The sequence below is a fragment of the Callithrix jacchus genome, chromosome 2, assembly GCF_049354715.1.
Source record: "Callithrix jacchus isolate 240 chromosome 2, calJac240_pri, whole genome shotgun sequence".
Taxonomy (NCBI): Eukaryota; Metazoa; Chordata; class Mammalia; order Primates; family Cebidae; genus Callithrix; species Callithrix jacchus.
Window position 1 is genome coordinate 100,169,530 of NC_133503.1, and position 17,680 is coordinate 100,187,209.

The 17,680-nt window shown below is 37.1% G+C and overlaps 1 protein-coding gene across 2 annotated transcripts in view; it reads right to left on the reverse strand.

Moving 5' to 3' along the window:
- Positions 1-17,680, reverse strand: part of MAN2A1 (mannosidase alpha class 2A member 1) — a 189,210-nt gene that overhangs the window by 7,589 nt on the left and 163,941 nt on the right. For both annotated transcript variants that reach the window (XM_002806611.6, XM_035291114.3), the window contains 2 exons: positions 15,076-15,209; positions 7,020-7,214 (listed from right to left, as the gene is read on the reverse strand). In XM_002806611.6, the coding sequence (XP_002806657.2) occupies positions 7,020-7,214; positions 15,076-15,209 (329 nt within the window). The remainder of the gene's footprint in view (positions 1-7,019; positions 7,215-15,075; positions 15,210-17,680) is intronic.

The window sequence follows — 17,680 nt, forward strand, 5'->3', positions numbered from 1 at the left end:
CTGGATCAGACCAAAGATTTTTCCAACATGAACCATTCATGTGACTTTGAGTAAACCTCTATAAATTCAGCAAGCTAGAATACCTCTAAGGACGCAGGGTCAACTGCAGTGTCAGTATCAGTCATTGCTGATACCTGTTGAGCCCTTGCTGTGTGCCACACTCTATGCAGAATGGTTTTCATTGATTAACTCATTTTGTCTCACAACAGCCTTTGAAATAATTGAAGTGGTATATGAGATGTAAATACACAGGAAAATCTCTATCACAAAGCATACTCTCTTATACTCAAATAGAAATGACTTAGTCCTTAGTCTTCTCCCTCCAATGGTTGGTATATCCTTCTGTAGATGTCCTGTTATTACTGAGGACACAAGAAAAATAGACAGTATATTCCCTAACATTTTCAGCGCTCCCTCTCCCCTCTTGTTCCCATGCAGACAGTATAAGAATCTGAGAAGCCATCTGGACTCAGACACACCTGCGTGTGCTCCCAGCACCATTTACTGGCTGTGTGCCCTAGACAGTTACCTATCATATCACTAGGTCAGTTAGTTTCCTATTCTGTAAGATAGGATAAAAATATTGCCTACCTTCTTAGTGTTGTTATGAGAGTTTTAAATAAAGTTCATGTAAAGCACTTGGCACAATGCCTGGCAAACAGACAATTTTAGATACGATATTTTTAAATATCTGAGGAATTATTAACAAAGTATTAAGTTGGTGCAAAAGTAATTGTAGCTTTGTCATTCCTTTTAGTGGCAAAAACTGCAATTACTTTTGCACCAACCTAAAATATCAGGAATATAAGTCAAAGTGACATCAAGATTTACTCTGGCAATAAATGTCAACATCTAATTTATAAAGAAGTGACAATGTTTCTACCTCCTTATTAGTGAAAATCACTGTTATTCATAACTGAACTATCACAGGTGAGAACCTTTACCTGTCAAGCACTCATAGGGCTTACTATGTGCCACACACTGTTCTAAGCGCTTTACTAACACTAAAATTATCTCCAATGCTCAGACCATCTCTATAGTGAGTACTATTACCATCTCCATGTTACTAAGGAGGAGCATGGGACTCAGAGAGTTAAGTGACTTGCTCTAAGTCACATGATTAGAAAGCGAAGGAGACACGCTAACACCCAGGACATCTGTTTCCAAAGTCTAAGCTTTTAACAGCTTCCTTCTCCTGCCTTTGCGCTAGCTATGAATTTGTGCTCATAGATACCTAGCCCGGAGAGAAAAGATAAGAATTATTTTTGATGTAAAATAACAAAATACTGTAAACTAAAGGAGATAACCCCACTAATTTATGGCTGAAAAGGGGGAGTATTGATTGATGGTTCCAGCAGAGATAAAACTTATCAAAAAATATAACTTATCCAAAATATATCAATTCAGAAAGCAAGCTTTGGAAATTAATTTCTTTCCATCTACCACCCATCCATCTATCCATTCACCCCACTTCAAACAGGATTTAAGACCATTCTGAAAATTATACACGACAGTCTCTTCTAAGGAAAAAAGTAGGCGAATAGTGCTCTAACGAAGATATTAAGATGTGAGTTATGTCATTCTTCTCTCGCACCAAAAGAAACAGTAAACTTTTGGAAGTAAACTTATGGCTAAAGAGAAGCCATAACTTTGGCCAAATTGTCCAGGACTCATGGGATCCCACCCTCCTCACAGGCTTAGTAAGGTGCATATAGATTAAGGCATGGCTACATATCAAGTGGGAATATTTCTCCATCCCACTCAGATTCCTTGAAAATACCTAACACTCATCTCTAGTGCATTCTGGCAGCTGGAAAGGTTAGAAAATTGCATGCTCCATTATAACTGCTAAGATGGGGAATAACCAGTAGAAATTCATTTTTAAGAGTGCTCATTAAAATGTCCAATAATAGCTATCCTGTTTTGATCAACAAGATAAAATGACGGAAAGAAAGGGAAGGCAAATGGTTGTTCTTAGATATGTACAACAAAGGATTTTTTTTTTTTTCACAATTTTCACCTTTCCAGAAGCCAGGGAGATCAATAAAGCACCAGTCAATTCTTATAAGAAAGACAAATAAAGTAAAATCCTCAAACTGCCTTTTATAAGAAAAGAAGAGGCAGAATGTACAAGTGGAGGAGAAAAGCTTATTCAGTAAGTAGTGCTGATATTGAAAGATGGCTAGCTATTTGCAAGAAACAGTTAAACACAATTCAATTATATAGAGAATGAAGAGTTAAACATGTTGTATACACACACACACACACACATATATAAAAATTAAATAAATATGTGTAAATATAAAAGCCATGTAATAATCTAAAAAAAAAGGGGGCTGAACTATGTATCACTTTTCCAAAGTGATTCCAAGTAGAATGGCTCCATGAAGCTGAGCTTAACCAGCTTCCTCTTTGTCCTTCTATTCCAGGCTGAACCTGCAACTCCAGCTCCAGAAGCCCGACTCTTGATTTGTCCTCCCAAGAGATCCTTCCAGCAGTATCTTCTCTTCCCAATCTCCCTTCTTCTTAAATAATGGCCCTTTCCTGATGACAAGGCTTTTGCATTTAGTATATGAGTGGTGTTCCTGTTCCCTCAGTTTCAAACCTTTACAGAAGCGACTTTGTAGTATCTCAAGCTCTTCATAGCATAGGGAAAGGGGGCGATCAAGGAAAAGAGTTGAAAGGCCAGCAGAATAGGTAAGCTAACTGGTAAGTGGCTGGAATGGGCAAGGTTGCACAGCATGCTATGAGGCAGGGCTTCAAGAGATGTTTGTTCTCCTCTTCATCTGATTACAAATGTATAACATGTAATCATTTTCCAAAAATTGACATAAAGCAGAAAAGCAACACATGTCCATCTAAAAGCAAGCTATGTCTATATAAAAACATAAATTCATCTACTAATATAGAACAATCCCTAAAAACTTGGACTTTCAGAAAAAAAATTAGTAATTCTAAAAATGTCAGACACTACCCTCTACGGCCTCACACAGCACTTGAGATTCAGAAGGCCTGGCTGTAGGTCTAATTCTGCCATTTACTGCTGGGTAATTTTATTTTTATCATTTAACTTAGTTCTAAATCTTACTTTCCTAATTTAGGATATGGAGACAACTCAACAATTTCATCAGAAGAATTTTTAAAAATTACTAATTTCTAGGCTGTCCTCCCCAGCCCTATAGAATCAGAATCTCAGAGATCTGGAAATTTGTAAACGTCTCTATGTTTAAAGTCTCCCATGTGATATGGACAGTGAATCTGAGGGCCAGTAGTTGGAACTGGGGAACCACCTCAGTGGGTTATCATACCTGCAGCCTGCAACTTGCCTCCCTCACTGTTCCTTGAATCTATAACCCCTTATCCCAAAAGTCAAGAAAACCAGCTGAGGTTTAGAATTGAGAAACCTTTAGACAGCAGCCCAGGGGAGGGCCAAGCAAGGGCGTTCTCTATCACGGCGCTGAAGGAATTGGTCAGGCGGGAAGACACATGTCCTGATCATGCTAAGGTGGTTTTCAGACACATTTCTCATGAAATACTGTGGTGGTTAGGAAAATGCTGACTTAAATACAGGCCAATGCAGACTTGAGGTCTTGCTTGGAACTTTTGTCTATTTTGACATTATTTCAAGGGGAAAAAAATGAGTTGCAATCTCCAAATGAACAGCCCATTATTGCATATTGGAAGCTTCTAGCACACAAAAACAGGAATCCAATCCTAAATGCTTAGGTCTGGCTTCCACGCTTATTCATTGAGTCCCTTTGGTCTTTCTTTTAGTATAAGCATGGAATTACGCTAGGCACTTTGTAAGTATAGCTTTCTTTGAATCAATACCCACAACAGTTCCCTTTAATGATTATCTTTCTGTTAACAGGTTAGGGCAATTCTTTAAAGAAGTGGTTGTGAATGGACCAATCCACCCTCTTGGATTACTAGCAGGCTTTTAAACAATTGTTATAAATATGTGCTGCTAAGAGTCAAAGGCTAACACAACTGGCACCAATAGATATGATAATGCAAAACTGCCAAGTATTTAGTTCTGATTATGTGCCAGCATGGTAGTTATCAATAGGAATTAACATTTCAGTTTTTATTCTTCTTGGTCAAATCTTTATGTTGTTAAGTCACTCTCTATTCCCTCTGCTAAAACCCCAATCTGCACCCAGGTTGGAGTAAGTGTCATTAAGGTAACAATGTATGTTTACAAAGTGCTTCTGTTTTCAAATGGCTTTCATAATAGGATTTCATCAGTTTTTAGCAAAAGACCTGACATAGGAATGCGTGACATTAGCCTCATGTTATAAATGGTAGCTGAGTCAGCAGTCACTCAGGAAACAGGTAGGGAGGGTGGCCCACCTGTCCAAAGGCACAAAGTGCAATGGGAACCCAGGTGGCTGCAGTGAACACAGGCCAGACTACAGAGGGCCTAAATGCTCAGGGTCTGAATCAATTCAGTAAGCAATGAGGTTTTTTTTTAATCTGAAAAGTGATTAGATTCATATTACAAGAAAATAGTCAAAAGCAGGAAGGATGTAAAGAAGTCAGTTACCACTAAAAAAAGGTGACACGAAAAACAAGTTCCAGGCTTCACTTACAGAAGGTAAAACCCTATATCCACTGACTCTACTTAGTTCCAGCTGCTTCCAGAAAACAATCACATTTAAAACAACTACAGTGGAGGAGCCAGCCAGAGGTGAGGCTAAGGGATGGTGACCGCCCATCTTCCCCAATTAGCCTCTGGGTTCTGTGGGTCACTGATGTCCTCTACCATCTATGCAGGTGGTGATAACCTGAAGCCCAGGGTCTTTGGTGCCCTCCATTCTATTCTTTACTTTTCTTTTAGCTCATGAATTAATGACACGACACCTCAGGGAGAAAAAGTAGACTACAAAAAAACAAAAAAAAACCACAGCAGAATCCCAGAAAAAATATCTACACAATTCACTGATTCAAAATAGTTTTTGAGATCCTACTATGTGCAGGCACTGTTCTTCACAAGGGATAAAGCAATGAATAAAGGAGAAACACAATTCTCCTGGAGCTTCTGTTCTAATCACATATCTGTCTGGCCTCAGGGCCTTCACACTTGTTCTTTTCCTGGAGCACTCTACCCTCAGAAATCTGCAGGAATCTCTTATTCTCTGACTTTCTTCAGATTTTTACTCCATTATCACCTCTGTGAGGCCCTCTCTACATACCTTAATCAAAATTGTGTCACCTCCTCTCAACGACCCCTCCTTTTTTACTCCTCCATAACACTTGACACCATCTAACTTAGTACATATTTCTCTTATTTTTTCTTATTTTTCTCCTGCCATTAGAATCTAAGCTCCAGAAGGGCAGGGGCATTTGTCTGTTTTGTTTACAACTGTATCCCTAGTGTCTATGGCAGTAACTGACATGTAGTCGGTATGAAATAAATCCTGTAAGTTCACTCACATGATTTTTAAGTCTTTACACACATACACACACACACACACACACACACATATACACACACAAACATATAAACACTAAATCCTGCAAGCTCACTAATGTGATTTTAAAAAGCCTTTCAACACACATACACACACACACACATACACACTCACGCACATGCACATATATACAGGCCTCAAGCATTTGCTTGTATTCATTACTACAAGCCATATATGTTTGCCTGCATAGCTGAGCATCACATCCTTATCTCTGAAGGAAACCAAAATACTTCTTTCTCAAATAACAGGATTATTGAGCTGAAGAAGGAAAAAACACAGGGGCCATTCTGTCCCTTCTTCAGCAATTTTACAAGAAGTCTTCATCTCTTCCTTTCTGCCTATTCCTGCCTTAAGACAGGCCCCTTTACCAGGGCTGCTAATCAGCTCAGAGATAGCAGCGCCAGCACATCTAGGGGCAGACTTCTCTCTTGCCATAAATTTATCCTCCCACATTTTCTTGCCTTTTGGAAGGCTTTTCTTCTTCTTTGTCTTGTCTCTAGAGGATTTATGATGGCTCTTTGTTAAAATATTATTTAAGCAAGGTCCCAAAACCACTGCTTTGGAGAAAAAATACTTTTGAGCTGGGGCCTCTCCCAAGTGACGGGTACAGCATGTACAATGTAGTACTGCTATTTGTCCTGTTTGTCTGACTTTTGTTTTCAACAGTGTCTCAACTAAAAATCTATAAAGAAAAGAAATTATATTTTTTTCCTATATCTTAGACATAAAGTTGTAAGTCTCTAATGTCCAAATTATAGGCATTTATCCTTACTTTATTGCTTTAGTTCTCTGCTCTAAATTAAACATTTCTCGCCTCTTATATTGTCTTTAAACATGAGCATCCTCTTCTTTTCATACTTAGCCCAGCCATTTACCATGAGATATTTTCCACAGAATCTATAACCACTTATTATTTCCAGCTAAATCTACGTCAGTATGCAATATCAAAACAGCTCTGCAACACATAAGAACAATGTCAAATGTCTAATTCTTATTCTTTCCAAATGCAATCTTTTTGATGTTAAAAACAGGTATGTATATAACTGCTGTCTAACTGAATTAAACGTCATATCTAATAAAACTTCCTCATGCTTTTCCTCTAATATTTCTTCTAAAAAATTGGTTTTCTAACAGGAAACTGAGTTGCAGTGATTCTCAAGAGAAAGATATGAAAATATAAAGCTTCTGATACAGAAATAACTAAGTACTATTTCTCTAACTTCTGAGAGATATATTCTAACAAGGATAAATGAATGAGAAAAGTCAGTAGTGCTAAACTTAAGGCCCAGATCTCCTACCTACTATGTTGATATTTCCTGACCTGCTCACCATACAGAACTTTTCTAAGAATCAAGTAAATTAGTATCAGGATATGCTCTAAAATATAGAGCAACAGTCAAATGAAAAAGCTTTTGGCTAATGGTGAAGCCCTCTTAATAATTCCTCAAAGCATAGTAAAGCACACAGTATTTTTTGCCTTTCCTTACTCCCTTAAAACAAGTACATAATAAATAGCATTTTTTATAGGTGTATTTTGAGACATACCTTTGACTGTATTGTTCTCAGATTAACCAGATGAATATCACAAGGCAAAGATGACTGTAATGGAGAGAATTCACCTTGCAGCTCAAGGCTAGGTGAGGAGAACTTATTTGCCATTGGAAAGACCGGATGGTTCATGAGAGAAGAAGTTATGTGGCTCAGGAGAGAAGGATAACTGACCGAATTCTTTTCTTCTTCCTATCAAGAAAAAACAAAAATGTTTAAGGTCTATATTTCCAGTTCTCATTACATTAACAGAATTATCCGAGAAGGTTTAAATATAAAAATATATTAATACTTTGGTTTTATTATATTTTATAAATAAGTCTTAGAAAATACTCCACAAACTACCAAGTTTAGTTGTAAGCAATAAAAGAAAATAAACAGTGTATATCTAACTCCTATGTTTAAAATATCTCTTTCATTGATTTAATACTAAAAATACCACAAAATTTCCTACAAACATTTTAGGACAAGGCATACTTTTTATGAAAATTCTCAACCTATCACAAAACTCTGAGAAGTACAAGGATTGGGCTGTACATAGATCATTTGTAGTGTATTATCAAATATTATCTCCCTTCTCAGGTTTCAACCATCACATTCTTGTGGTTTCATTTATACACCTTAACAAGACCGCTATGGCAGGTACTGATTCAAAGCTATAGTCTATCCATGTCAACAAATGATAGGAACTAAATGTTACCCAATGATAGAATTTTTAAAAAATAAAACTCTCAAAATAAATCCAGTTTTTAAATATAAATAACATAGGCGACACACCTAGATCATCTGTTTTCTTTCCACTTGGTAAATCATTGCCAATTGTTTCACTATTCTATTCCAAAACTAGAAGTGTTAAATGTTACTGAATAGTTATCACACACTTACATAGTATATGATTATTCCATATAATTTAAAATGCTTTAGTCTTTGCTATGGTAGATGGTTAAAGGCAACATTTCTGAATGTTCAGACATTAAATAATCTACTAATGTTGGTAGATTACATATGCTAAATGATACACAAAATTAATTAAATCAATGACTGAATAGAATCTTAACCAATAATGCCTAAGGAGTAAAAACAGACACAAATAACCAAGAAAATAATTTGTGCAGAAAGGTCCTTTGATCATCAGTTACATTTGAACCAAATATAATTTTATATCTTATTTTTTAAAACGACTACTGCATTGGTGTCTTCTGATTTTGCATCTTTTTTGTAATATAAAGCTCAAATAAAAGGCTTGGCTACTTATCTGTGTGAAAAGACAGGATTTATAAGAGCTTAAAATTCAGAATGTCAGATTAGCACTGCACAGAAGGGTGCTAGCAAAAAGTGACTACCATCATGCCAGCAGCTAACATTAGATGTCCTTACAATTCAGACCATGGAGAGAGAAAAAAATTTTTAAGACAGCAGAGGGACATTGCAATATTAAGACACTGACAAAAAATCAGGTCTGTAAGTATTGTAAAAAAATGTATCTATTCTACATTTTTTAAAAGAAAGATTAAATAAAGCATATAAAATAATATTCTCCAACAATACTGAAATTTAATGCAGTTTGTAGAATAACATGGATAAAGAGGGAACAATTTCAACAAGATATTTTAAAGGTACTCCAAGATCAAAGGACTTCATAATCTAGGTCAGGATTGATGACAAAATCAATTATGAGTACTGAAACATAAAAAGATTCAAACAGAAAGGAAAACACCTCCTTTATCAAATTTGGGAAGCATTAAGTCCACTCTAGGTCAAGAAACATTCAGAGAAAGCCCTGGCTTTGTTCTACGCTCTTGGAGCAATTCCTCGCCACTCCAGAGTAGCCAGAACATTTCCTGATTGATCTTCTATACTTCAGACGCAATAATGTGCATATATAACAATCCTTCAAACCAGATGAGTTCTTCCTAACCACTGGTATTTCCCCAAAATTAATCACACAACAGAATGACTTGCGACACCTTTAATAGACATAGATTCTTGGGTCCTATCCCAAATTTACAAAATCTTGGGAGGTGGGGTCCTGAAAATACAAAGCTAAAAAGCCTCCCCAGGTAAATCTCATGGAGTCAGCCTCTCACTGCTCCGTGATCCTGTGCTGGGAACTGCCACCCCAGACATCCAACCTTACAGAGAAAACAGAGCTCCCTTTAGATTCAAAAGATGAGCTGTACCTTTTAACTACCTTTGCATTAAAAAACAAGATTCAGTTTCGAAGACACTTTGATGGGAGTCTTCTAAAAGGAAACAATGTCATGGATGTTAAGGACTTCAAGAATTTAAAAACTGTAGTTTATTGTTCTTAGCAAGATAAGAAAGTTTATAGAAGAGTTATGGTTCACTACCCTAAGAGCATAATGAACAAATAACACTGCTGGAGGCTGGCCAGGTTGGAGTGGCGAAGTCTCACCCAGGGTTCCACCATTAATGTACTTTCTTATCATATTTACAGCACCAAGAGGCTCAACGATATCAATTGTTGAACCATCAATATTTACATTAATCTCTACAAAGGTAACCTTTTCACTGTAAGTCATATGATAAACTCAGTTTTAAAAATACGTTTTCTACAGGAAATGTTACATGTTTAAATCATAAATGAATTCCCCAGCCTTGTACTTAACTAATCTAGTACTATAAAACTTATTTAATTTCTCATTGGTTGGAAGGCTTCATTCACACTGTATAAGTGTAGCTTTCTCTCTGTAGCCTGGAAGAACTAATCTGGTTTGAAGGATTGTTATATATGCACATTACTGTGTCTAGCATCTTCTGATCCAAACCACACAAAGTGGAGATCTTCCTCACTGGGTTCCAGCCCTTATTCCACCAGTCAGAACTTCCTGCCAGACTCCTTGGTGCCCTTTATTAAGCTCACTTTGAGTTACATCAAAGACTTCCACTTCATCTACATCAAATACTGTAAGAATTTGTAAGAGACATTTTTTATGTTACTTTTGTTTATTCAGTTTGACTTGAAATACGGTGGGAACTTAAATGTCTGTGGAAGTAAATCTATTAATTTAATAAGCAAATGCAATATAAATAGAGAAGAGCACTAGAGAGGATGGGTGGAGTAAAAAGACAATGAAGAAGATGGAGAGAAAATGAATAATAATATATTGAATCATAACATTCAGAGGTAAATATCATGTAGCCCAGGACTGAAGACTATGGGGCAGGTTTGTAGATACACATTTTGGTAGGTCTGTATGGTATTAAAAAATTTTTTTGCTTTTCAGCCAACCCTTTAATAAAAAATTCATACTAAAAAAGCAACCCAAAAAACCCAAAACACATTTTTTTGTTTTTTACCCAAGAAACTGGAAATTTGTGTCACCCCCAGCAGGCATTCAATCCCATGTGGAAATAATCAGCTGGAGCTGAGTTGTGGGTCTTAATGGAATGTGTCCTCAAATTTACCATAGATCTTCTGGTCACCTAACTTAAGTATTTACCCTTCAACCTGGTTGACCTCCCTCATGCTGTCACTTTTCTAAACTATATAAGCATTTAAGATTTTAATCTGATCTCTCCCAATTTCTTCTCCTTATATTTAAAGGTAAAGCAACACAATTATAACACTTCAACACTTCCAGGGTTCCTAGCTCATGTCTCATTAAGCAACCAGCAGGAAAGAAGTAAGGAGAAACAGTCAAAGAAACAAATCCCAAATCTGTCAATGCCTGTTTTCAGTCCATTTTCTGTTGCTATAACAGAATACCACAGACTGGATAATTTATCTATAAAGGAATTTTATTCAGCTCACAGTTCTGGAGGCTGGGAAGTCCAAGAGCATGGCACTGGCATCTGGTGAGGGCCTTCTTGCTACATTATCACATGGTGGAAAGGCAAGAGAGTGAATGCAAGAGAGCTCATTTTTATAACAAAGCTCGTCCTGCAATAACTAACCCATTCCCCTGATAATGTCATTAATCCATTCATGAGGGCAGATCTCCTATGACTCAAAAGCTTCCCAAAGTTCCCACTTGCAACACTACCACAATGGTAGCCAAGTTTCCAATACATGAACTTTTGGGGAACACATTCAAACCCTAGCAATGCCAAAAGAGATGATTTCTATTTTCCACTTCTATTGGCCTTTGAGGATAATTAGCATAAATGATGGTCAACCTCATGCAGCCATAGTCCTCGTTGGACATCTCACATAGTGAATATCATCCAAGTCCTTGTTTTTAACTGACTCTCTGCAGAATTATCTGAGGACAGGACTCACTTCCACTTAGTCAGCTCGGGATTATTTCCATGAGGCTCTGTCATGTTCAGAACATCCCACTAAAATTTCTTCCTAACCAGGGAGTATCCCCCCACTTCACTTTTCTCCATCATTATTTTAGATACTAGAGTTTGAGCTGAAATTAACACTTTCCAGAAAATTTGAGTTACATGGTATTAACCTTCCTCAATTAAGTGTCTTTTTAATTATTTTCACTAGACATTAAAATGTATTTTCTCTTCTCTAGTTCATTTCTTATTTAAAAGAAACCATTGATTGAAGCCCCAGAATCTATACTTCAGTAACAGAAAATTTTAACCAACATAGGATTGTAAAATAAAAACATTAAATTTAAATTAATTACTATCCAAGGAGTTTTGAATGGGAATAAACAAATTATTTCACTTTTAAGTCAAAGCTTTAGATTTTATGTGAAAATTTTTATTGTTATAGTTAACAAAAGTTTTGCAGATTAGTGTCAATACAGAAAGTCATATAAGCCAGAAACACCTTCAAGAGGAGCAACAGACAGTAGCTGCCAGCCCTCAGACAATAATTTCCCTATGCAGTTTTAGTCCTTAAAACTAAGCTATATTGTCAGTAATTGATTTGAAACATGAGTCTCAAGAATAATATGGCTCTTGACATCTAAAATGGATACTAATTCTTTTTCTAAAATATTCTCAATACTGGAAGAAGTTTTTGCTTTAATTATCTGCTGCCATTTCATTCAATCAACTAGTATTTTATTAAACAGTGTCTACCATATATAAGAATATATGACAATAAAGGCAGCGAGTCCCTGGAATCTAGTAGGGGGAATGGAACATGCATATGAAAACAAGGTAATAAGCAGAAATTACAATAAATATAGTGCCCTAACAGCTCATTCATCTATGCATTTGGGTATTTGTTCATATGACATATATTAGGTAAATCCTCTGCTAGGAACAATCCTAGAAGTGGAGAGAGGCAAAATCCCACTCTCATGGAGATTATGGTCCAAAGGAGGTGAAAAGACAGGGAATCAAATAATCACATACATGCATGAAGGTGAGATGCACAGTTTGGAGGCAGCACAGGGGAAAGGCTTTTAACCAGGTCCAGAAGCAGCTGATGAAGTAAATGCTAATCTGAACTATCACCCAGAGTCTCTAGGGCAAAGGATAATAGGCCATGTGCAAAAGTGCAGTGGGGAGGAGGAGACGGAAAATACCAGGGACGTAAAGGAAATCAGTGGGCCTAAAGCAGACACAGTAAGAGGCATACAGATGCCTAGGGGACATGCAGGGCCCATATCATGAGGGGTTCTGGAGGCCATGGTAAGAATTTTGACATTTTTACTGACAGCAATGAGAATATATCAGAGGATTCAGCAGGAAGCAATAAAGTTAGATTTGGCTTTGAAAAAAACAAAAAACATTCTGCCTTCTGGGTTAAGAACAGACATGGCAGAAAAAAGAACAGGGTGGATGTGTACAGGCTAGATCCAGGAAACACAGGAAGTCAGTTTAGATTAGGGTGGTGGAAGTAAAGAAGATTATAAATTTGAAATATTCAGGCAATGAGATAGGTAAGTGATGGCATTACTCTGTGAGAAAAGGCTGATGGGGATACACATTTATCAGGTAGAACTCTTATGTGTCTGTCTTGGCATTGGATGGATGGTGGTGGCTGTTGACTGGGTAGAACACTGGAAATGGGCCAGGTTTGGGAGGGAGGAAAGATCATGAGTGTGTTGGATATATTAAGCTTGAGGTGTCCTTATAAACAGAGAGTATCAGGAAGCAGTTAGATAGATGCATCTGGAGGTCAGAGGCAAGCCTAAGCTGAAGATATGTGTTAGTGGCTTCTACCTGTGTGGAGGATGCAAATAAAACCAGGCAAGTAGAAGAGATTGCCAAGGGATAGCATAAAAAATAAGAAAAGGAGAAGGCCAGGGGCCATGCCTTCAGAGCTGTAAGATTTAATGGCTCAGTTGAAAACTATCAGAGAGATAAAGAACGGCCAGAGAGGTAGGAGGAAAACCAGGCTGCATGGCTCCATAGAAGCCCTGGCAAGGTAGTTAGTATTTTACAGAGTGACAATGGCCAGTGTCAAATACTGCTGAAAGGTAAAGTAAGATGATGACGGTCAATAGCCACTGGATCTAGTGACATCAGCAAGAGCTCTTTCAGAATATGATGGAGGCTAAAGCCAGACTGAAACAAATTGAGTGTGAGAAGGAAGTGACGAAATAAACTCATCTGATAAACTCTGGCTCAATCGGGTAGGAGAGAAAGGATAGTAGCTTAGAGAAAATGGAAATAACAGTCTGAAGGAAGGCTGTATTCCATTTTTGTTTTTAACAGAAGAAAGCAAAGAGTGTTCAAAGCTAACAGAAAGAATCTCCCAGGGAAGTGTTAGATATGAGGAGCCAGGGAGAAAGAGAGAGAGAAATGAAAAGAAAAAGGATGCTGAGGTGGCTGAAGGGAGTAAGTTCCAAGGACATGTTGTAGGACCTGCCTAGGATGATGGAAGATAAAGTCTCTTTTTAATGTAACAGGAGGAAAGAAGGGAAGGATGGGAGTAGATATTAGGTAACTGGAACAGAGAGCCCTGTGTACTGGCTGTTCTCACTATAAAGTGGAAGGTGAGGTCACTGGTTGAAAAGAGTAGAAAGGACTTGCAATGGTCAGGGCCGAAAGAAAAATAGAGCAAAAAGAAAGAGCCCATGTTCAGGGCTATCCAAGATAGGTGATCAGTGCACTTACCATTCAACACAGAGTACTAGATTTTTGCTTTGAGGAATAAAAATCAAATGTGAAAAACTACATGTAAATATATTTTCAGCTGAAGAGTCTAAGACTACAATAAGTACGCTAAGATTTCAAATAAATTTTACCAAACTTAATCTGCTAAGCATGTGATGAAGCTCTATTCTTTAACTTTTGTTTAGCTCAATTTTTCAATTCTTATTTCTTTAAAAATAATTTCAGACCTAGCAATCCCATTACTGGGTATATACCCAAAGGATTATAAATCGTTCTATTATAAAGACACATGCAAATGTATGTTCATTGTGGCACTGTTTACAATAGCAAAGACTTGGAACCAACCCAAATGCCCATCAATGATAGACTGGACAGGGAAAATGTAGGACATATACACCATGGAATACTATGCAGCCAAAAAAAATGATGAGTTTGTGTTCTTCGTAGAGACATGGATGAATCTAGAAACAATCATTCTCAGCAAACTGACACAAGAACAGAAAACCAAATGCCATATATTTTCACTCATAGGAAGTGATGAACAATGAGAACACTTGGGCACAGGGAAGGGAACAACACTCACTGGGCTAGGTGGTGAGGTGGAAGGGAGGGACAGTGGGGGATAGGGAGGATGCGGAGGGATAACACTGGGAGAAACACCTGATGTAGGCAACAGTGGGGAGAGAATGTGGCACATATGTACTTATGCAACAATCCTGCAGGATGTGCACATGTACCCCAGAGCCCAAAGTACAATAAAAAAATTAATTAATTAATAATAATAATTTCAAGAAATTTTACCCAAACTAATTTCTTTTCATTAGTTTTTATCAACATAACAAGCAAACAAAAAATAAAAAATAAAAAGACCTAAGTGCAAATCCTACATGATATTTATAACTGAAGTTCTCTTTCTGTGAAGGTGGGCCACATCTCTTATAAAGAAATCTCAATATTGGAGATGATTTAAAAAATTTTTAAAGTGGAAAGTCATAATTTCAAGTTTTGGATGACAAAGAACAACCAATATCAGATCATGCTAGTTATTTTTTCATACCGTATTAACAGTACTTCTTTTTTCTAGTAGTATTCGAAATAGATTAGCTGTAATCTTGTTATCCTGGATACCTTGCTCAAGGCCACGATTATCATCTTGCATGAGTCTCCGATCCATGATAACTTCAATCTGACCTAACAAACAAACAAACAAATAAACAAACAAACAAGCAAAACTGACCAGAGTTACTTACTACTGACATTCATTGAGGATCACTTAAGTAGAAGCCATGATGTCTTGCTCTAAATTTCCCCTCCAGTCAAGGAGGTGGATTTATACAACCCACTACACCATGGGCTTTCTCTTGATAACAGCTCAAAGTAGCTACTACAAATTCATAAAATAAGATAGCATTTCTGTGTTTCTTTATTAGTGTTTCACAATATCTGATAAAAAATTTTTAAATGAGACAGGACAGAACAAAATTTAAATGAAACTTTTTTCCAAAAAATCAACCTTAAGGAGTAAATTAAGTTCTCCAAACTTTTAATAGCACCATTTAGAATCTTAAAATGCTAATGAGGTTTATTAGGAAATGCACATCACACAGAAAGTAGTAAAATACACACAAATGGGTAGGTCTAAAAAAGGTCTGCAAATAAAATTTAGGTAACTTGATATGAGGCAGGTCTCTGAGGAAGCCCTAGAATGTGGACACAACAACCATCAAATACTCCCTTGCTTCTCCGATACTGTGTTAGAGCCGCACCAGTGTCCTGCCACTCTGGAGACATAGATGAATCTAGAAACCATTAAAAGGGGTCATACCTGGTCATACCTGGTTCCTTCATTTGCTATTCAATATTTCCATATTTCCTCTAGTTTAAGTTGCAAGCTAATTATTACGAGATTAAAAAGTAAAAAACGAAAAAAATACCCAAAACAACTAGAGTCATATACATATATACATTTAAGAAAATAAGACTTAGAAAACTGAAGTTATATGCTTAAAATTACGTGCATATAACTTCATCCATACCCATTACTATATTAAATTATATTTTGGTACAAAAGGGAAATGGCTAACACAAAAGACTTTAACAATTACTACTTTTACATAGTCAAACCAACTCTGTTTAACCTCTTTCTTCTGAATTTATGTATCCAGTACCTAAAATTACCAGAGATAAGTAGAAATCTCACTGATACTACCTTCATAATTTAGAAGACAGCTGTACAAGATTTAGTCCCCAGGCATAGGGATTAAATGGGCATATCAACCTCTTAGCAATTTCCTTTTTTTTTTGAGACAGAGTTTCGCTCTTGTTACCCAGGCTGGAGTGCAATGGCGCGATCTCGGCTCACTGCAACCTCCGCCTCCTGGGTTCAGGCAATTCTCCTGCCTCAGCCTCCCTAGTCGCTGGGATTACAGGCTTGCGCCACCATGCCCAGCTATTTTTTTGTATTTTTAGTAGAGATGGGGTTTCACCATGTTGACCAGGATGGTCTCGATCTCTTAACCTCGTGATCCACCCACCTTGGACTCCCAAAGTGCTGGGATTACAAGCTTGAGCCACCGCGCCTGGTCCCTCTTAGCAATTTCTAATTGTCTCCTGTCTCCAAATGTCGGTACATGTAACATGTGACTGGCACTTAGTGATTTCCTGGATTGTATTCAAACTGCTTTAATTCAAATACTAAGGTATTTGCTGTCTATAGCAGAAACAGAGGAACTTTATTTCCTAGCTTGTCTTTAGCAGGAAGTGAGACAATAGTGCTTTGTTCATCACAGCTTGAGTCTTACTGTCTTGTTCTCTACTTAGAGCACAGCCTTGAGAATTTAAGACAGGGTTTAAAAATGGGTGGTTCAAGAGTCTTGTATGGCCCAAAGATGTTTTATCTTTTGTCAACACAGTGTTTTTTAAAAAAAATTATAACAATATTTTACAGATTGAAGAACTTCACGTAAAATTCAAGGCTTTTGGACTCTTCTTCAAAAACTGAATTTAGCAACACTGGGCCCCTAACTGCACAGCAACAATGCTGCCCCACTGCACATCAGGAACATGCTCTGAGTTTGCTCAAGTCTCCAACCCTCCCTACTGGATCCCTCCCTACTGAATGGTTGTGAAGCCATTCCTATTTTCATAACCGAATTCATGTCTTTATGGCATGAGTTTACATGATCTTATCTAATGAAGGCCACAAAGAAAAATGAGAAGTAGCAGATTTTTTCGGGTGTGTAAGTTACAGAATGTATGTATACACCTCATGTAAAAAGTGGGTATGTGTCAAAGGACACACTAGACATCTGCACTCACTATCTATCTTGCTCCTTCAGACATTTATCTCTGCCAACACTGAGAATGTAAGAAAGAAGACCAATGATAGCATGTATAATAATCAATTAAACATATGTATTATAAAGGATCAAAGTCTCTCAATAGACTTTCAAAAATTAATCAGTGTCTATTGTCTATTTTCTCTCACTTTTCGAGCATCACTTTCTCTCTTTTGGAATCCTTAAAGACATACCTCTTTATCCCCATATCTCTATCATTTCTACTCCCTTCCTTCTTTCAGGTGGTAGCAGAATAGAAAGACCATGATTCAGAAAAGGACCTAAGTTTGAACCATGACTTCTCAACTTTGCAAACTTAAGTAA